Raw genomic sequence first — 22,047 nt, 5'->3', positions numbered from 1 at the left:
AATTTCTTTATTCTGTCTTAAAGCTTTAGCATTTTTATTTGCATTTGTTTTGTTTGCAGAAATCTTTCATAGTCAGTATTTCCTTTTATAAAGATTAAATATTCACACTGACTGATATAATCTGTAAATCTCCTTAACCAGGCTCACGTAAGCTGGCCCAAATCACAACCAGCTGGAAAAGAGCGAGAGCGTGAGGTTACATAGGCAACCTCTCCCTGGGGCAGAGGAAATGCCCTTGCACCCCCCCGCCACCCTGCCAGCTGCCCAGAGTCTGTGACAGCATCACCACCTGACTACAGACTGAACAGAGTGGCCCATGTCACCCCAAGTGAGTTAAATAGAAGCATAGTTTAATTTTTCCTACATGTTAGATCTAATATAGTCATGTTTCTTTTCTTTTTTTTTTTTAAGATTTATTTATTTATTTATACAAGCACTGGGTACAGTCAGAAGCGTGGGAGGGCGAGAGAATTCACCAGAGCCAGAGGAGGGAGCAGAACAGACAGAGAGACTGAAGACACTGCTGAGGGGAGCAGCGGGCAGCAGGAGAGGTCTGCGTGCCATGTGGGACCCTCACCCAGTGGCCGGGGATCGAACTGGTGCTGCAGAGGCTGCGGGCAGCTTCGCAACCCAGCGCTCAACCGCTGCGCCACGGGGGAGGCCCTAGGCACATGTTTCTAAAGGACGTTTTGGTCAAGGAAGGACTACCTCTATGACCTTGGGAGTCCCAGTAGGCTGGTCATCTAGGGCTGCGTAATGACACTGTAACAATCAAACACCAACAAAGTCACCTATGAACATCTTCCTCAGAATGTGTCCCCATTATTTCGCCTCTGACTCCCCAGTGGTTGCACCTTGTGGGTGGCACAGAGCTCAGTCTATGGTTCTGAGTGTCCTGGAGCAACACACCTCTTAGGCTGCTGTCTCATTCTGTCTCTCCCTGGCTCACCTTCTCCTCACTCTTGTTTCCATTTTCCTGGGTACACTGGAGCCTTGGTGTGCAAGTTACTATGTCCTCCACATGCCCTAAAGAGGAGGGACAGGTGGACAAGGAAACAGATACCTGAAGATTCGTGGCAGAAAGATTAGAAATGCCATTTCATGATTGGAAATAAACAAAGCTTATAATTTGGCTTTTTAAAGAAATAGAATCATGGATCCATTTCTGAGAGAGAGAAATTAATTCTAATCCAACGAAGCTTGTGTTTTAAAATCTCTAGTATTATCTGTATGACTTTGGAAGAACATTTTGTTTCACACCAATAATCTAGTAGCTGTTCTGCTCTTAAGTGCAGATTAGTCAACTTTGAGGAAATTAGCAGCAAAAGGAAAAGATATCACGCCACAACCATGACAGATGTACTGAGTTTTATTCATAATTGTTAGGTTCTCTATTCACAGTAGAAACCCCAACATACTCCCTTTAAGGTGAATTGATTTAATTAAGTAGGTGGTAACTCAAAAATATGAGAAGGGGGCCTCCCTGGTGGCACAGCGGTTGAGTGCTGGGTTGCGAAGCTGCCCGCAGCCTCTGCAGCGCCGGTTCGATCCCCGGCCCCCAGCAAGGGTCCCACATGGCGCGCAGACCTCTCCTGCTGCCCGCTGCTCCCCTCAGCAGTGTACTTCGTCACTCTGCCTGTTCTACTCTTGGCTCTGGCTCTGGTGAATTCTCTCACCCTCCCACACCTCTGACTGTACCCAGTGCTTGTATAAATAAATCTTAAAAAAAAAAATATGAGAAGGGAGTGGTTGATGATTGACAATTTGCACCAAAGTGAGACATAGGGCAAGTTAGGGTAATTAGGCAGTTTTAGGGACATTGCAGGAAGGGACCTCTGAAGAGTTTAGGAAGGCTTCAGAGATAAGGACAACTAGAGGAATGTAACTAATTCCACTGGGAAAAACAAACATCCAAGGACCAAGGACAACACTGTTAACGCTGGCTTTGGTTTCCTTCAGGTGATAAAGGGAGGCGGAATTTGGAGAAACGGAGAGTGGTTTAATTAGGGCAGCAGACTCGTGTCTGGTAGGCCACTGTCCTCCCCTTTGTCAGTGTGCAGGGATATTTATGCAAGGGGGAGATGAGAAGGGGTCAGCACTCAGACCGGTGGGTGGCAGCCTGTTTTTCTTCAATAGCTGATGTTTAACTTTCTCTTCCCTAAAATGCAGGGGTACTCATCTAGGAGACTGGGCCATAAAGATAAATCTATCAAACAAGGGGGAATGTGCAACAAATGGGGAAAGACAAACCTGTTAGAAAAGAAATGTGAAGATTCCCCCCCCCCCCCCCCCCCCCCCCCCGCTCAGTAACAGATTTAAGTGAGACAGCCAAGAACTAACCAATCACAAAGACACTGGTGGAGCTTTAGAATAATGAGGAAAGAAGGTCTATATCCCCTGAGGCACGACTCCACTTTGGCTTCCTTGCCCCTCCCTGGCCTGGTTTCATGGCCTGGGAGTCCCACTTTATTCTGTTCCTTTTCTCCTCAATAAACTTTTTCTTTCTCTAAACAAACCTGCCTCTTCTCGCTTGCTTGCCTGAGCGTCTGCGAAGTTCCTGCTGCGGTTTCGTGAGACAACAAACCGTGGGGGTCTAGTGGCTGGGGCTCAGCGCTGCCCCTGCAGCCTGGGATCCGTTTCTGGCTGGGAGACTAGGCCTGACAATTCCGGTATCAAAAGGAAAAATAGACAGTCATCCCGCATTTCTACAAGGGATTGGTCCCAAGATTCCCGGAAACACCAAAATCCAGAGATGCTCAGGGCTCTTATATTTGTACATAACTTATACACATCCTCCTATGTAGTTGAAATCATCTCTAGAATATTTAATAACTAATATGAGGTCAAGGCTCTGTGAATAATTGCTAGACTATTGTTTAGGGAATACTAAAAAGAAAAAGAGTCTGTACATGCTTAGTACAGACTCAAGCACCAGAGGCCTAAGGCCATAATGTGGATTTCCCACATTGGTTGGATGGAGAATGTGGGACCTACAAATACAGAGGATTGACTTTAGGCATTTTGGAATACAGGAAACTTTTGAAGAGTTATTGAAAATGATTTTTCTGGGCGTGTAATATATTTTCAAGAAAGTATAAAATACTAACTTCTCTGCAATCCCTTTTGCTTTAAGATGTGTCATTCTGTTGGAAGTCAGCTAAGCATTTATCACTTCCTTCTATATGCAGTCATGCCAGTTGTGCAATGGACACACAGACAGGATGAGAGACTCCACCAAGCTATCTGGCGGTGAACTTGTCCAGGCATGCCTCATGTAACTGTCACACAGTCTTTATAAGCCTCCAATACTCTAATTTTATATAGTGAAATAAGGCAGGAGTGTGAGACATGAGTACCCCCAGGGTCAGTGAAAGACCTGCCGTCTTCACTGATCCTCACTGCCCTGAGGATGGAAGAGGTAAAAGTCTTTAAAAGCTATCATGACTTCTGCTGCGTGATCTGAATTCCTGCCTAATTCAGACTATATGGCAACACCCACCGAAACATCGTTACTCACCCCCAGTGGGAGAGGCATTGCAATGAGATAGAATCTTGGAGGCTGATTGGGTTTTGGAAACTTGATAAGGGGTCTCACTGACACAACATCTGCACCATGCATGTCTTCGGGCACTAGGTTTGTAGCTTGCTGGGCAGTTTGAGGAGAAAGAAAGCAAAGCTTTTCGTTTGTCCAGTGAAGAGAAGGGCATGCTGAAAGGAGAGGTGGGAAGAAACTGGCAAGATGCTCCCTCCCCAGATGTTTTTCTGCTCACCGGGCTTGGGAAAGACTTGCAGGTATCCAACCTGGAAGTTGGCTTTCCAGAACTTGTCTGACCTGCACTGCTTTGCCAAGCCTTCCTGTAGCCCCAGGGTATGAATTCTGCTGATTAGAGATGCTTGTTGAACCTGACATCCACTAGGCCAGTTACGACCCCTGATGATGGACTGCTTGTGGGTGTACCAGTCTCCTGTCTCGGCAGTGACCTCATCCGATGCACAGCCAGGAAAAAATATGAAATAACAAATAATACTATCTGAATGAATTGATCAGAAAATTGGTATATATCCACTGTTTTTGTTTAAATTGAAAATTGCTATGTAAGGGCCTCCCTGGTGGTGCAAGGAGTTAAGCACAGCACTGTGAAGCTATCCACAACCTCTGTAGCATGAGTTCAATCCCCAGCCAGTCAAGGAGCCAACCCAAATGGTGCACCAGACCTCTCCTGTCTCACTCGCTGCTCCCCTCAGAAGTATATTTCAGTGGATCCACCTGTTCAGCTCCCCACTCTGTCTCTGGTGAATCTTCTCACCCCCCGCACCTCTGGCCTGTACCCCAGTTCTTGCATGCATAAATAAATCTTTTTTAAAAATTGCTACATAAGCTGCTATATTTCTCTCTCTCTCTCTCACACACACACTCACACACACTCACACAGAAAAAAAAAAAGGGAGCGAGAATAGAAAATAGATGCCAATGTAAACTCAGTTGTGTTAGGAAAGAAAAGATTTTAATGGGGTCATTTGTTCAGATTCTGTGTCATAGATACAGTGAACCTTACTTACTAAAACTGTCTTTATATTTACAAGTTATTTTGCCTACCTCACCAAGTCCACACATTTCTGGATAGACATTAAAATATATACTTTGGAACTTTTTCTGAACTTCATGAAACCAAGAATACTAAGTTTACTACCAGATTTTGTTTCAAGTTCTAGCTCCACTATCTAGTAGCTAAATGACCTTGGGCAAATCTCCTAATGCCTCTAAATCTGTATTTATGTCTCCAGACCTCAGCCACCTGTCCCACAGAGGTCAAAAGAAAATACGTAAGCCAGAGTATTGTGCAAATTACAGACAGTTTGTCACAGGCGTTCCAACATAGATTGAGTTGTTCCAACATCAGGTTATTAAGCTGAGAGGAGGGTCCTGTGATGCAGCAGCGAGGCACCCACTCAGGAGTGACCTTTCTAAATGCAATAGCTTTGCATGCCTGGGCTAGTTACTTAACCTTTCTGTGCCTTGACTTATCCATGTGTTAAATGCTATTATTAAGAGAGTTTTCATGAGGACTAAATGAGATAACTCACATAAAGTCTGTGTTGGCTCTCAACCTGTTTTAGTTGTGATTCTTACAGCAAAGTTACAGAGTGAATCTACATTTAAGGGATCTCAATGTTTCAATTTTTTAATTGAAGGAGAATTTTTTAAGATTTATTTATTTATGCATACAAGAACTGGGGTGCAGGCCAGAGGTGCAGGGGGTGGAGGGTGGGAGGATTTACCAGAGACAGAGTAAGGGGCAGAACAGGCAGATTTTACTGAAATACACTGCTGAGGGGAGCAGCAGGAGAGACAGGAGAGGTCTGCTGCGCCATGTGGGTTCTCTCTCCAGCTGGGGATCAAACTCATATTGTAGTAGCTGGTGATGGCTTGATATCATTGGGACGTTAACCCCTGTGCCTCCAGGGAGGCCCCTGAAGGAGCACTGCATTGTAACACTAAGTTTCCAGTGAGCATCTTTACCCTACATGAAGCTCACCACTAGCCATCCTTTATCTTACAGTTGACCCTTTGGCATGACTTACCCACCCCCACCCTTTCCTTCTGGTTAACACCTAATGGTCTAAAAGTTTATTTTTGTTTTATTTAGTGTATTTGTTTGGTATCTTTATATACCACATATGAGTGAAATCATATGGTGTTTGTCTTTTTTCCATCTGACTTATCTCACTAAGCATAATCCCCTTTAGGTCCATCCATGTTGAGAAAATTTGGCATCTGTGAAACCTCGAATTATTCATCATTTGAGGGAGATGAAAGCATCCATAGGAACTTTTTCTCTCCTGTGGCATGACTTCCTCAGACCCTGCTGCCAGCTGAGAGGTAGCACTTTGCCCTAAGACTCTTCCACCACAGGTGCCAGCATGGCATTAAGAGGTTCCCAATTTTGCACTGAGGCTCCTGCCATGTTTGAATTTGGTGCAGTACTCAAGTGACTTAAAACTCACTTTCCCAAAAATTCTAATTAATTTATTGCTCTACTTTTAAAATTTGATATAGAAGCCCTTACTAACGATGATGACATGTAAGTTAGCCCAACACATAGCAGTGTCAATTTACCAAACTGATATATTATAGAATTTTTAGTAGACAAATCTTGCCACAGATGACTTTTATTTTTTTTTTTTTTAGAGGCATGTTTTTATTTATTTATTTGTTTGTTTGTTTTGTTTATACATGCACTGGGTACAGTCAGAAGCGTGGGAGGGTGAGAGAATTCACCAGAGCCAGAGCAGGGAGCAGAACAGGCAGAAGGACCGAAGTACACTGCTGAGGGGAGCCGCGGGCGGCAGGAGAGGTCTGCGCGCCATGTGGGACCCTCCTCCGGTGGCCGGGGAGCAGCCGGGGATTGAACCGGCGCCGCAGAGGACGCGGGCAGCTTCGCAACCCAGCGCTCTACCGCTGCGCCACCAGGGAGGCCCACAGATGACTTTTAAATAGCAATTCGCTGTGTACATTTGAGCATGGTTAGTCTACAAAATAGAAGTAGATGTGACTTTACAATAATGTAACTATTATATAAACATCAACTCAAGTGTGGGCATTTCTCTCAACCAGCCCACCTTCTGTCATAGACAAAGATAGTAGTAAGTATTTGAACCCATATGTGTTTTGTGTTGGCATATTATGTGTGTTAAGCCACAGTGATTCCAGCTACTTGAAAACATCAGAGTAATACCCTGTACTTGGGATTAATTATATCTGATCCAATAAATTAGCCCATGACAGGGCTAAACTTCAATCCATCATCACGATGAAACTCTTTCAAGGAGACAACAGGACACAGAAGTAAGGTTTAGACATGGAAAGTTGGTAGAAGGTAAAGGAGACTAGTGAGAAATCACTTGGGGAAGGGTGTAGTGTGATGGTTATTAAGGAGTTTTATGCCCATAACTTAGTGTATGGGCAATGGGAAACCTTTTTGAGGTACTGGATTGAAGGTATTGTATGAGATAGCATTTCCCCAAAAAGATATTTAGAAGGGGTTGGAGCAGGGGGAACTGGAAGAGGGGAGCCCCACTGGAAGCCTACACCAGTGTTCCGGGGCCAATCCCAGAATAAAAGAGCAGACAATAAATGATAGGAATTCTGCATTCTTCAAATATGAACACTGACTTGATGGCAGACCAGAGAGCAAAAATCCATAGTCACTCTGAGGCTTCCATCCTCTCTCCCATCAAGTTATAAATAAGCATTCCCAAGGGAGTTGTGAAGGATACACAGCTCTTTCAATACCATTTCCAAATGTGGAGCTGCACAGCCAAGAGCCAGTGTGGCCAGGAACTCAGCCTGATTTATACTTCACTGGAAAGGTGGTGATTTATACTTCACTGGAAAGGCGACTTTCTGCAATGTCCAGGCTTGTTACATACCAGCTGGGGTGCATTCTCGGGGTGGGGGGGAAGTACTCTGGATCAGGAGCTACACCATGTAGCTGCAGCTTCTTGCATCGTTTTAACAAGACACTTGACAACCCTCCCTCCACCTCAAGGTAGCCAAAGGCCAAACTTTGTAAGACGAGTAGTTGTGAGGGTGTCAATCAATTTATGATTCACCCTTGGTAACATTTTGTTTTAATAGCTTCCATTCGTCACTCCGTTAATCCCTCATGACCCCTCTCACCTCTGTAACTTTCTGCAGTCCTGTCTGCTTACACTAAGGTGCAACCAATGCGTGAAGAAGAGACAAGGAAAGGAGACCCGTCCTCACCGGCTCAGGCCACTCTAACAAAATACCACAGGTTGTGCAGCATTTAAGTCTCAGGATTTGGAGGCTGGAAGTGCAGGATTGTGGTGCCAGCATGGCTGGGGGGTAGGGAGTGGGAAGATCTGCTTTGGGGTTGCACGGTCCTCGTGGTGGTCTCACATCATGACTACACAGGTGAGGCAGCATCTCTCTGGAGTCTTTTGTATAAAGCACTGTTCCCACAGGTCCCACCTCCTGGTACCATCGCCTTTGGGGTAGGATATGTGCATCTTGTGGGAGATACATTCACACCATTGAAAAGCTCCCCAAAGATTTCATACTTGTTAGGTGATGAAACTCTCTCTCTCCCTCTCTCTCTCTTTCCCCGTTCTTTCTCTCTCTCTCCCTCCCTCCGCCCCCCCCCCATGCTCTTTATCTCAACAATGAACTACTTCTTCCAGAAGAAGACATTTGGTCCAAAGACCACCTCCCTCTTTGAGTCTGTAGCCTGACTGGTCTGCTGCAGATTGTGAACTCGAGACCACAAAGTCAAATCATATATATATATATATATGATATATATATGTGTGAACAAAGGCCGTGGATAGCCTCACAGTGCTGTGCTCAACCCCCTATGCCACCAGGGAGGCCCAGTACAATCTTGTTTTAAGTATTCAAAAAATTGTGGAGCTAGCTTTCAGATTCATTGAGCCGACTCCTTAACAGGAGTCTCTCTCTCCATCTCTGTCCTATTGGCCTTGTTTCTCGGGAGAACCCTGCCTAATGCAGTAGATTTGGAAATCCTCTAAATAAAAAGTTGTAGAGATATTATATATAAATACATTGATATAAATATTCTTATCTGTATAGAAACACAGAATCTTTAGTGTGTAAATAATTATAAATATGTTATTTACATTTATACTTATATATAAATTTCTCACTTGTCTGTAAAATGTGGGATGGAATAATCAAAACCACCTACAAGTTCCAAACCATATTTCAAACCTAAATTCTAATCTTTATTCCCTTAGTCAAATTTTTATCTAAAACAATAGACATTTGTTTTAAGGTGTTTGCTGATGATGAAATGACCAGAAATCCAGTTATAGAGAAGAAAGAGAAGAAACAAGGAATCTGTCCAGACAAGCCAGGTCACCAGACTAGAATAAGTAAAAATGCTATTAATTATCATTACGAGACCCGCATGGGATTCCAGATGAATGTGGTAGGCTGAACACAGGAGCCTTTTTTCCGCCTCTGTCCAGAAATTCACTGAAACAACTGGACTTAGCGTCTAGCCCACAAGGACAAGAGAGTGAGCATCAAGGCCACAGTTATGAGCGGCCGCACATTTGGGAAAGCAGAAAGCTGAGAGTGGAGAAATAATGACCCTTAGAGGAGACGGAGTGGAACCAGAGGAGGAAGGAGATATATATATTTTAAGATTTATTTATTTATTTCTATAAGCACTGGGTACAGTCAGAGGCGTGGGAGGGTGAGAGAATTCACCAGAGCCAGAGCGGGGAGCAGAGCAGGCAGAAGGACCGAAGCACACTGCTGAGGGGAGCAGCGGGCGGCAGGAGAGGTCTGCGCGCCATGTGGGACCCTTGCCGGTGGCAGGGGATTGAACCGGCGCTGCAAAGGCTGCGGGCAGCTTCGCAACCCAGCGCTCAACCACTGCGCCACCGGGGGAGGCCCTATATATATTTTTAAAGATTTATTTATTTATGCATACAAGAGCTGGGGTACAGCCTGAGGTGGAGGGGGGTGTGTGTGAGAGGATTCACCAGAGACAGAGTGGGGAACAGAACAGGCAGATTGACCGAAGAACACTGCTGAGGGGAGCAGCGGGGTGAGTCAGGAGAGGTCTGTTGCACCATGTGGGTTGTTCCCTGGCTGGCCGGGAATTGAACTCGTGCTGCAGTGGCTGTGGACAGCTTCATAGTTTGCGTCTTAACCCTTGTACCACCAGGGAGGCCCAGGAAGGAGATATTGATGAAAAGCCAAACGCTCTCCCCCGAGAAATCCCAGGGGCTTTCATAGGTGACCAGCAAGGCAGTTCTGGTCAATTTCTGGAGTCATTTGTTGATTGGCATTAATCGAGGAGGGTATAATCAGGAAGAGCCTCATTTCTACATCCCTTCTATCCTTCCCCACCTCTCTTTTGAACCTCCCTCTCCACCTGAAGATGATCAAGATGGCCCTATTGTGTTTGCAGCCAGTTTAAGTGTTAGTGCACTTGTGTCTTTCAGGATTTCAACGCCAGTGTAGACTGCCATGAAAGTTGGCCCAAATTGGAAACACGTTCTCTCTGCAGAGACCCCAGGTCCCAGAGCAAGCTCAGAATGGGGAAGTTCCAGCCACAGTGGGGCCCTCATCTCCTTTCCACTCTCCACTGCTGCTTCTGGATCCCCCCAAGTCATGTGTGGACTGTGAATGACTGCACATGGGAATGGCCTTATTTGTCTAGGACTAAATAATACAGCATTGCCTCCACCCCCAGTAGCAAAAACTCAAGTGCTGGCTTTGTATATAGCATCAGGGGAGCATTTATGGATTCTTCACATACTTTGTGGGTCCCACCACCAGAGATGCCTGCTCTGACACCCCTTCAGCTCCTACTGTGGCCTGGCTCCCTCAGCAGCCCAGCCCCCTCACCCCAGCCTCCTTGGACAAAGCCCTGCGGGTGATTTTAACCGGGTTGGGGGGGGAAGGGGGGTCTCCGAGTCCATACAACTTATGAGGTGTAGACCCCTCTCCTGACTCTCCAACACAGCACCTGCCAGCCTGACAGCCCAGGGGGGAGCCAGGCTCCTGTGTGTACCCCCCTGGAAGAGAACTCCTAAGGGAGCACTAGTGCAGTGCTCTCAAGAAATCTCCAGGAACCACTGCAGACCCTGTCAAGGAGACACACACATCACCTCTGGACTTGGTCAGGGAGCACCGTGCTAGAGACATGGAAGATCACTCCCTCCTCCTACAGGGCGAAGAAGGGGAACTGCCAAATACTTTATCCTGGGATGAGCCCAACCACAATCCTCTTCTTCTCTGCCTGCTCAATCATCACTTCTCTCTTAAAAAATAAATTACAGCTAAGTAAGGAGTTAAGAGTTGCAGGGCTGGTTTTGCCATCCTTGAATGTTCTTTGGATGCATCAAACCGCCTGCTTGGAATATGGACATACATGTCCCTCTGCACTCAGCCCTGCTGTCTCAGCGGAGCCGCCGTGCCAGGTCCCATCCTGTCTCAGCCCCATACAATTCAGGTTTGTGAACCTGAGCCTGCAGTCTCTACCCCACCCAGCTTGGCGGCGGTAACCACCTCTTCCTGATTCCTGCAGGGCACGGTACACTCATTCACTGGAGAAAGGAGCCGCAGGAGCTCCCTAAGCATGGGACACCCTGTGGGCACTCCCCCACCCCATTCTCAGGTCTTAGCCCAAACCTCACCTCTCTTTGCTGCTTCCCTGACCAGCCAACGGGAATTGGTCCTGGCTTCCCCTTCCCTCTGTCGCTATAACATCATTTCTTTGTATTTTCTTCTTATTGCATCACTAGTTACTTTGCCTGCTGCCGTGTGAGTAAACTGTAGTAGCATCAGTTCATATTCTGTGGTACTGATTCCAGACCAGGCATTCTTGTAAGAGCTCCAGGTTGTGAATCGGGCTTGGGGTACAGGAGTTGGCCCCAAAAGGCTCTGGTTCTTGCCTCCAGGAGGAAATAACTCAACATGGAGACCAGAGTTAGGCCGAAAAGCAAGATGAGAAGGACAGGTAAACTCTCTGAGGAGAGAGAGGTCCCAAGCATGAAGCTACTGAGGGGACAAGAAGCAGGATATGGTGTATGGGGGGCAAGGGGAGGGAGTCTGGACTTTGGGTATCTTCCAGTTGTGTCTCTTATTGATTGGTTGAGGCCTGGGGTCTCCCAGGTTATAGGGCCCACTGGGTCTCCCAGGCAACTTAGTCTGTTGGTTTTTTTTTTAAGATTTATTTATTTATGCATACAAGAACTGGGGTACAGGCCAGAGGTGCTGGGGGTGAGAGGATTCACCAGAGACAGAGTGGGGAACACAGCAGGAGGAATGACTGAAATACACAGCTGAGGAGAGCAGCGGGCGAGACAGGAGAGGTCTGCCTCATCATGTGGGTTTCTCCCTGGCCGGCCAGGGATCGAACTCGTGCTGTAGAGGCTGCGGATTGCTTCATAGTGCAGTGCTTAACCCCTTGAGCCACCAGGGAGGCCAACTTGGTCTGTTTTTGATGGCATTGGTCTACTGCCTCCCCATTATGTGTGTTATCTGAACAATCAGTTTTCACTGGGTTGGGGCACCCTAACCCCAACCGATTGTTCTTCCTTCAGTTTGATAAATCGGATTGGGGCACCCTGATCTTAACTGACTACCTGTACCCATTTCCTAACTTCCTCATTTAGTACTTTTGCTGGATGCATTTTCACAGTAAGCAGTTTGCCAGTAAAGCCATTTTCCCATAAATGAGAAAAGAAATATAAAAGAGGGAAATTCCAAAGGACAAAGTGGAAAATTAATAGCAAAACTTAAAAGACAAAATATAAAATATTCAAAAACATCTAAAAGTGTGGATTCATTGCTATCCTGTGCAAAGAATTGACATTCTTTTGTGGAAAGTACTTTTTTCTGCTTTTTTCATTAATAGTATTATACGTTTCTTTTCAATGATCAGGTTTACTGGAAAGTGAAATCCAAATGCAAAGTCAGAACGCATGCTGCTATACTAGAAGATGATCACATACCAATTTGCAGAGATAAGTTGGCTTCTTATCTCATCATTAGGGAAAATGAAACTGAACTGACAACCAGTTAATTCTTGTAGCAAAACTCCCAGTCATGTGCTGTAAGGACTTTCCCTTTAATCCTTGCGGCATCAGTGAGGTAGATATGATTAATACTACCATTTGATAAGCAAGAAAGCAGAGACACAGTTAAATAACTTTCAGGAAGTTCCTGCCTGGGAGCAAAAGCTGGGATCCCGCACCTGCAGTCCCACCCCAGGCACTGCCCCCCACCACCCGCTCCTATGCCCTTCCCTGTAGATGCCCCGTTGAGTAGAGAAGGGAGCCTGCTCTTCATCCTCAAGACTTTGACCAGTGTCTGATACCTATATAGTGAGTTTTCTCCAAATGTCTGTTCAATAAATGACCTACAATCATCTGAGGGTATCACGCTGTAGGGGAGGGAAAGAAGTGGATAACATTTGTTCCCTGTGCTATGAGTGGTGTCACTGAACCCCATCTCAGATCCATCTACCTTTAGGCTGCTCAGGTTCTTTTCGTTTTAGAAACTCTTGATCGAGACATTTTTCTTCTTTACGGGCTGTGGTTTCTTTTGTGGCTCCATAACATCATTATTATTTGCCTGATTGTGTGACGGCTGTATTAGCAATTGTCCACCACCCAGTGACTGGAGGACATAATGGCCCCACCCTCCGATCTTTGTCCCAGGTGACATGGGTATGGCAGTGATTGTTCCTGTGCATCCAATGAGTTGCCTAAAGGACATGCAGAGGTGTGATGGGCTGGTGTAGGCAAGCACAGGAAGCCAAAGACTCTCCTCATTGGATCTGGAGTCCACAGAGGAATCCAACACTTAAACAAGCAAGAAAAAATAATCTGTTCCCATGGAAGAATATCCCAGAGTGGCTTAAAGGGTAAGAGTTTAGGCAGCCAGGAGAGAGATCTACAGGCATGGAGCCAGGCATTTCTATTTATAGACTCCAAACCCAATACGAAGGCCCAACAAAACCAACCTCTTCCTCTATATGTTCCCACACCACTTGTATCCACTAGTTCAAGCACCATCACCAATTCCTTGCATCCCAGCATCCCCCCATTCATGCCATGAGCAGCTCACCTTAGCTTTCTCACCAGAGCACACTTTCCTAAGGGGAACCTCCTAAGTTCAGCATCTTGGATCATCTGGAGAGTCTGAAAATTTCCCAGATCATCAAGTACTGGTTCCTTTATTTTCATTAACGGTTTTCCCCCTCAATGTATCTCTTTCCTCTTGCATTTTACTATAATTGGCAAGGAGACACCAAGCTGTGCCTTCCATAATTTGCTTGGAAATTCCAGAATTTACAAATTCTGCTTTCCATGTTTTCTATGTAGCCGAGATCCCTGTTTCTCTGGTTTCCATGAAGACGCTCCTCAATTCTTTCTAAGCCCTCATCAGCAGTGCTTTTAACATTCATATGTTTATAATAATGATGCATGCCTGAAATTTATGTTATAATGCAATGCTACTTTAATAAAAAGAATATTTTTTTTAAATTCCCCTCTCTTCCAGGGGTCTATGGTCATGTAGATATTCTATATAACATACTATCTATTTTCTCTGTCATGCTCTCACTTCCTTCTGAGCCCTCATCATCACCTTGAATGTCCATATTTCTCTCCCAATACTAGTTTCAAAGCAAACAAGGTTTGTCCTAGCATGTGTCTCCGAATTCATTGATTTCGCTGCCTAGTTCAAAATCAAGTCTATCTTATTAGGTATTGGCCACAGCATCACTCCATTCCCATGGACCAAAATTAATACTTGTTTCTTATTGCTGCTTTTAAAAATACCACTAATTCCATGACTTCAAATAACCAAAATATTACCTTACAGTTGTGGAGATCAGATCTCCTAAATTGCCAGTAGGGCTACCTTCCTTCTGGAAATTCTAAAGTAAGAATCTGTTTCCTTGGCTTTTAGAAGTGCCTGTATTCTTCTTCTCTCGTGGCCCCTCTTACATCTTCAGAGGCAGGGTGTAGCATCTTCAAACTCTCCCCCCACCCCATGCCCACCCCATGTGGAAATGGCATTGGGCGGGTGAAGGAGACCAGCCATGCTCTGGCTTTGATTCTGGATGGAAAAAATGAGCAAACTCTGCTTCAGATGATGGCAGGGTAATGACCTCACCTAAGGTCAGAAGGTACAGGAATCATTTCAGGAAAGTGAAGGAGATGTGTTAGTGGTGATTTGCAAAGGGGACTGTGGGCAAATTTGATGAGGAGGTGGAGTGAGGGACTGAGTCAACAGAGAAAACACAGAGCATTGAAAGAGCACGAAGGTGAAGGAGGGCATTGTGGAGGGAGTGTGACATGGGGAATTTAACTGGCTGCCAATGTTTTGAGTTCTACTAGTTCATTCCCTGGAGGATGTTGGCTGCCCAATCTCTATTTTTTACCGTTGATCTGAAAGGGAGATTAGGCATGCTTTTCTTGGTGGTAAAGGAATGAATGACTGCATCTTGGTCCAAAAGCCTGGGGTTGGGAGAAAATGGACCATGTCTGTGCCCAAAAATACCACTTTCTTGTTCCTCAACCTTTCATGCTCCTGCTCAAACATCACCTCCACTGTCAAGCCCTCACTGATTTCTCTGACTAATCTTTTTCATCCACTACTGTTCCTGTGCAGACACCTCTTGTAGCACCTATCGTACTTTATTGCATTACCTTTCATGCATCCCTCTCCCTGAATAGAGCTTTTTCTCAAAAGGAAAAATAAAGCGTGAATTGTTTCCATTTGCCTGTCTCCTAGCACAAAGTCAGGTAGTCTAGGCTTTGTGGTTAGAGGTACGTGTTTAATGAAATGAAACTGGAATCAATCAATCGTTTTTTGCCAGTCATTACTGTACTATGTAAATGTTTGGCTTAAAGAAGCATCCGTGTGTTCTCAGACGCTACTGTACCTTGGTGTGCACATTGTGTGTATTGTTTTGACTCTATAAATCCTTTTCAGTTAAATGCAAACATTTAGAAATGTTGTCAAGATATATATCCTTGATTTTAACTAAACTGTGCTGATTACCCAGCATTACAAGTTTTCTCGATAATGGCTCTATAGTCAAGCTATTTCCACTACCAGGCTTGATTTTTTTTTCCATTTATTTTTTTATTTTCAATTTTGTAAATAATAAGCTTATATGCAATCTATAAACATATAAAATGAAAAGGGTCATGGAGATTTCCTCTTATCTTTATAGAGAGAGCTTATTCATTCTTCCCTCTCTTCATTTTCTTTATACCTCATTCCTTTTTACATATGATGACTACGTGGGTGACTGTCAATTTTTTGTTATTACAAACAATGCAGCAATAAATACCTTTGCTCATACTTCATCTCACACATTACAAGTAAGTACAAGGTACTTCTAAGTAAACTAATATTAATGTTGAATCGTTAAATGTATCTCAAAATAACTACTTAAAACTCTGGTAGCTTCAAAGGACTTCTTGTTCCCAACTTCCAATTCTTCCCTTTAAAGAGCCCTTCTAAGTGATAACTTGATGGGTTAGTATGATGTTACAGGAATATTGGCTAAGAGAAGGGGCCAGGTCGACCAGTAGGCACGTGCGTGTAAGAGACATGCATGTAGTTATTAAACTTTATTGATCTCCTATACTTGCATAACCACTGAATGGCTGCCATGACTAATGGAATATTTGCACTAATGTTACTAAACAAAGAAAGTGCCAGTTTAGTTAATAACATTGTGCTTTATAACCAAATAATCACTACATGATTTTTAAAAAATAAGCATAATGACTGATGGCAAACTGCCGGCTTAGCCCAGCATAGGTGTTGATGTGTGTAACCATAGGGAAAGGGAAATTAGTTAATTATCAGGAAACTTTGAAACAGTGAATCTATTAGGTGGCAGAACTGTCCAAATGAGATTTCAGAAATCTTGATTCTTGAGTTATTTAAGTGGAACAGAATTGAAACCTGGAAAGTAACCGCAAAAGAACAATCCTTCTTTGGCAGAAGTCAAATCCTAAAATGACCTAATAGTTTTTTTCTTTGAAAATTACAGTATTCAGTGAACACTGCCTCTAAGAGCCTCTTTTGTTGGATTTGTTTCTCAGTGTATGCATTAATGAGATTGCCTAAAAACAGCATTGTTTGCAGCAACAGCAGCAACAGCAGCAACAACAACAACAACAACAACAACAAAAAACACGTTAAATAGTACTGGAATTGGTTCTCATATCCAGAGATTTGGTTCTGTATTCCAAGTCAGTTTCCCAGGGTATGACAGGGACATTCCTTTTGCATCCTGCCTCTGTGTGAAAGCACGGTGACACAGCATCCTGGATTGCTATTTTACACTTCCTGGTGCTTGGTGCTTATTGTTAGGTAGCACCTTTCAGTATGGAATTTCCAAAAATATATTTATAAGCTACTTATGCTTATTACAATCTACTACAGTTTTATCAATAAAGATCTGTAAAAAAAAATCAATCAGAACATAGCACGTATTTAAAGTGAGTTTAGCAGTAGGCACTAAGACACACAAATACTGTTCTTTGTGGTGCTTTTTATAATGCTCCTTCTTTTTGGAGTCGATTAAAGCTTTGACTCCAAACAAATCCAGATGTGGAGGAATATGCCACAGTTCAAAGCCCGGAGGTGTTTGATCCACACCAGGCTGACCTTGCAAGTACAGAGGACATTGAGCAACACAGAAACCATGCAGTTCCTGGCAATGCACTGGCTTCCTCCATGCAGAATGGATGACTCGACTTTAAGTCATCCTTCTATCTTCAGAGAAACATTTATGATGATTTCTGATCCCCAAACTAGTGTCTAGTCCTAAAATCAAATAAAAAATTTCAATGGGAATCAGCCAAAATGGAATGAATGTCCTTGGGAAAGTCACCCTTCCTGCAGTGAGGGAATGCTAAGACCAGGGGAGGTAAAGCATCCTTGGCCTCACACCCAGACCGTGTTGGGAACTTTGCTCATCATGCAAGAGTCATTGGTGGCATGTTTGGCCTAGAACATTCCAACAGATGCTTTTTCTGCTTAGATTTAGAAGGACTCAGCAAAAACTTAATTCTCTAATGATGTACTAAGTCAAATAACATCTACAGTCAAAATGCCAAACATTTATCAGATTAAGGGATTATCTTAAATGCTCTTAAATGTTCAGATATGCATATCAAAATAAAAAATGAATGGTTCTTTGGGAATGAAATATAGAACTTACTGTTAATGGAACTATTTGAATTTCACAAGTATTCCACAGTTTTTCAAGGACAAAGAATCACATGTCTGGGGTATAATTTCTCCAGAATTTCCTCCATTTCTTTCCTATCTTTCCACTTTCTTCTTTACTTCACTTTTCTCTTGTATTATTGGATCATGATTATCCTATTCTTTAAGACTTGCTCTCTCCCATTATTCATAGAACACAAGAAAAATATTTTACAAAACAGATTTTCCCACAAAAAAGTCATGGCCTTGGTAACAGAAGGATGTTTATGTGACGTGCTCTGCTGTATGGGAATGTGATCTAAATTCAAAGTTGTATTCGGGCTACAAGTACTCAATTTCAAGAGGTAATATCATTATGCAGCTTATGAGTCTAAGAGTACTAGAGGCACAGGTTCACTGGAAACGTGGGGTTACTGCAAAGTGACCCCCTCAGCTTTGCCTTTAACACTGACATTGGGGGCGTCACCCACCCTTACCATAAAAATGTCTGCAGTTATGTTTATGAATCCAAGCATCCCAAAGGCTTAATTTTGAAACACTTGAAAACGTTGAGTTGTACCTCACAGTATGTTTCAACTCATTGATAAAGAATCCATGATTGGCACTGACTTGTGTCACCAAATAGGCTACAGAGACTCAGCAAGATCCTTGAGGAGGAAAGTTTTACCAAGTGTTATGTTAAATGTTCAGAGCATTTGGCTGACTGTTAAGGAAATAAGTTCCATTACAGACTGCCCACATTGACAACTATAAAATGGCAGACCAGCCAATATTGAGAGGAACTGAGACCAGGAGAACTTGGGGAAGGGGAAAGGCTGAGACATGGGACAGTGATTTTAAAAAATATAGGAACAGAAGGAAAGAAACAGCTCCCAAGAAAATAGAAGTGTTTTACTGAAATGTTGCTGAGCTAGTCACCACCTAGAGTAAGATCCAGTTACAGGATAATTAGGGAATAGAAAAACAACCACCACGAGACTTCCCGAGCATTTAGTACCTAATCAATAGTCTGGCACATTGGACACCAAGAAGTCTGACAACAGTCTATAGTCACAGACAGGGCAGAAGTAAAACGGGAATCCTCCCTTAGACCCCCTCCTCCTGTCAGTTCTTTCCTTTTGCGTCAATAAATCCACACTTGCTTGCTCTCACATTTGGTGTGGCTGCTGTTATTCTTCAACGGGCATACACACCCGGGCCCACGAGCATCCACTCTCCTACCAGTCTCCTGCTCAGAAAGAATGATCATATCATATAGAAAGAAGTCGATGCCTGGGATAATGATGTCTATAATGGAAAGTACTACATTTGACTCTGATGTGGTAACCACATCTCCTAGGGCACAGACCACTGGGTTTCCCTGGGACAGCAGCTGTTATTTAAAGAAATTATGGCTGCCAATACCCAAGGGGGAAGGGAATAGAGAAGCCTCCAGTGCCACCTTCCTATCCTCTCTAAGAAGCCATTCAAAGAAGCAGACACCCTAAAACCTCAAAAGATACATCCAACCCAAACATTCAAGACGGCCACAGCTTAGAAACAATGCTTTGTTGATGCATAGAAAATAGTTAACCCATAAGCCCAGACTACTAATAGTAGTTAATAGCGCTGCTATTAACTTTCCCACTATTCACTTACCTGGTCTCTATCTTATTATTAGAAATAAGAAAAGAAAAGTCCTCATCAGAACTAAGAGACAAAATCTAAAATAATGAATACAATTTGGAGATACCCACTCCTGAAGGAGACCCTAACTTTTAGTTCTCAGCACAAAGATGTAATCAAATGACTGTTTTCAACTTTCTTTCTTAAGGTTTTAAACACATTTCAAATAATTAGGCCTTATTGGTTTCAATGAGCTGAGGATTTCAAAGAACTCCTCGCACACAAATGGAAAGTTTTCTCAATTCACTTTTCTTTCTCTCTCTAGTTCTGACATCAAATGAAGTTATACAATGTGGAAACTCACTCAATTAAATGTTGGCCAGAATTAAATTCTAGCCCTTTTCGGCCTCCCTTTTTCCTTTTTTTTCACCAGTGCCCTTTTTTTTTTAGGCCTGCTTAACTATCTATGCATCTCTGAGCCTTATCTTAGAGGCTGTATCTAGTATCAGCGCTTCCCCCCCACCCCCCATCTCATCCCCTCCACATACCAAACAGTCCTGTGCCCCCTCCTTCCCTTCCTTAACCTCAGCCACTGGCAATGAATTCCACATGCAGGTCTCTGTTTTCAAACAAATCATGATTGCAAGACATAGGTGAGAGGTTAAGTAGAAAGGTTTTTGAAATAATAAAGACAAAGCTACCTCATGGGTGCCTTAGGTCAAACTAAGAAGCAATTTCTTTCCTGCTCTTATAAAATATCGGAAAACAGAAACAAGATTTCGTGATGGTGTCTTTTAGCCTCCTGTGCATAAAAGTACCTTATTTTAAGTCTGGGGTTTTGGATTCCCTCTAAAGCACCGATGTATTTACACACACACACACACACACACACACACACACACACACACACTAGAACTCCACATGGGACAGGGAAAGTAAGAAAGGCAAGACTGTCTAGTCTTTGAATTTTCTCCTCTTACACACTAATAATTGAGTGTATTTTTCAACTGAAATTAAACAGGCAAGAAATGGAATAACCAATTAAACAAGCCAGGAATGGAATAACCAATTATAGAAGAAAACGGCTGCCACATTTTTCACTTAGCATTTGCATGCTCTCCTTTTTAATACGAAGCGCTGTTTCCCTTCAGTTCCTGTTTAATCTTAGTGGAGACATTTGTTTGACTCAAAGGGCGCCATTTACATATTATTTCTTGTAAATGAAAGTGGCTCTGCGTGAGATCTGCGATAAGCCCGATGGAGAACTGTGCTTCCTTCAAAATGTTAAAAGATGGTTTCATGTCGCCTAAAAGGTCTGACTGCAGACGGGCATCTCTTAGTTCCCAGAAGTTCGCGGGCAGGGCTATTTGCCCTTCCCTTCAGCTACCTTTTAACAAACTGCTCTTGCGGGTTTTTTGTCTCTGCGCTGGTGCTCGGCGTGAGAACAGCTCGCCGAGCTGGTTTCTACTGCAGCTAAGGTGATCATCCTCGGTTAGCCTAAGAATAAACCCAGCGGGGTGTTTCACGAAAGAAAACCCTTAGGCTTTATAGGATTCGTAACTCCTGGAAGCTCTCTTTTGCACAAGAAACAAAATAAAAGGAGCCTCTGTATTTAATGGCCATAGGCAGCGACCCCTCTTTTCCCGCTGGGGTCACCTAGGGCGGCACCTCCCTCCTCAGGTACGAGCACATCGCTGGAGACCCCAGCCGGGATACGGGACCCCCGCCCCCCACCACTTCTCCTGAAGCCTCCACCTGTGCACCTTAGAAATTAAGAACAGCTTCCTCTTCCGTTCCAAACTTCAAACAGGCCGCGGGGGAGGGAGGTGCGAGCAGCCTTTTATCTCCATTCACAAATGTAGCGGCGAAAAAGCCCCAGCGGGTACATCCTGAGAGCCGAGGTTAAACCCAAGAGGACTGCGAGGATCTGACAAGCCTGCGTGGAAAGAGACCCTGCTGGTCCTTCCTCCTTCCCCTACCTGCCAACCCTGCCGCTGAGGACTCGCGACCTCAAGCTACACCCACATTTTTTTTTTTTTAATTCTTAATGGCTACAGGGATGATGTTCCTGTTTGTCTTTATTATTATTATTATTATTATTATTATTTTTAAGATTTATTTATACAAGAGCCGGGGTACAGGCCAGAGGTGTGGGAGGGGGTGAGAGGATCCACCAGAGACAGAGTGGGGAGCAGAACAGGCAGACTGACTGAGATACACTGCTGAGGGGAGCCGCGGGCGAGTCAGGAGAGGTCTGCCGCGCCATGTGGGTCTCCCCCTGTCCGGCCGGGAGTCGAACCCGCACTGCAGAGACTGCGGACAGCTTCACAGTGCGGCGGTCAACCCGCTGCCCCTCCGCGGAGGCCCTACACCCACATTTTTGTAAGATACAGTTACCTTCATTATTCCGTTGGCCGCGGCCGGTGGAGCTGCGCGCTGAGCCAGGCGGGGGCGGCGCGGGCGCGGGGGTCGGGGCTGGAGCTCGCGGCGGCCGCGCAGGGCGAGGCTGGGGACGCGCTGGGGTGCGGCGACCACACGTGGCAGGCGGGAATGAAGACCGGAGACCGGCGACCGGAGATCGCGGGCCCTGGGGCAGATGACATCAGCAGGAAGAGTCTCGGAGCTGTGTTTCCCCCAGCCCGCCCCCAGAGGGAAGATTCTCTCTAGCGCAAAAC

General features: G+C 44.4%; 1 protein-coding gene across 2 annotated transcripts in view; it reads right to left on the bottom strand.

Moving 5' to 3' along the window:
- BCAT1 (branched chain amino acid transaminase 1) overlaps positions 1-21,814 on the bottom strand; it is a 91,600-nt gene extending 69,786 nt beyond the window's left edge. Inside the window, exon 1 of one of the 2 annotated variants that reach the window (XM_037514218.2) lies at positions 21,770-21,814. In XM_037514218.2, coding sequence (XP_037370115.1) covers positions 21,770-21,775 — 6 coding nt within the window. In that variant the 5' untranslated portion in view covers positions 21,776-21,814. Of the gene's footprint in view, positions 1-21,135; positions 21,175-21,769 lie in introns of those variants that run through there. The other variant, XM_054696376.1, reaches the window with a different exon arrangement.
- Positions 21,815-22,047: the final 233 nt, after the last annotated feature.

The sequence above is a fragment of the Talpa occidentalis genome, unplaced genomic scaffold (assembly GCF_014898055.3).
Source record: "Talpa occidentalis isolate TD23 unplaced genomic scaffold, MPIMG_talOcc4v2.1 talOcc4.16, whole genome shotgun sequence".
In the NCBI taxonomy this organism is placed as follows: domain Eukaryota; kingdom Metazoa; phylum Chordata; class Mammalia; order Eulipotyphla; family Talpidae; genus Talpa; species Talpa occidentalis.
Note: the sequence above shows the minus strand (reverse complement) of the source record. Positions and strands in the feature narration are given on the sequence as shown.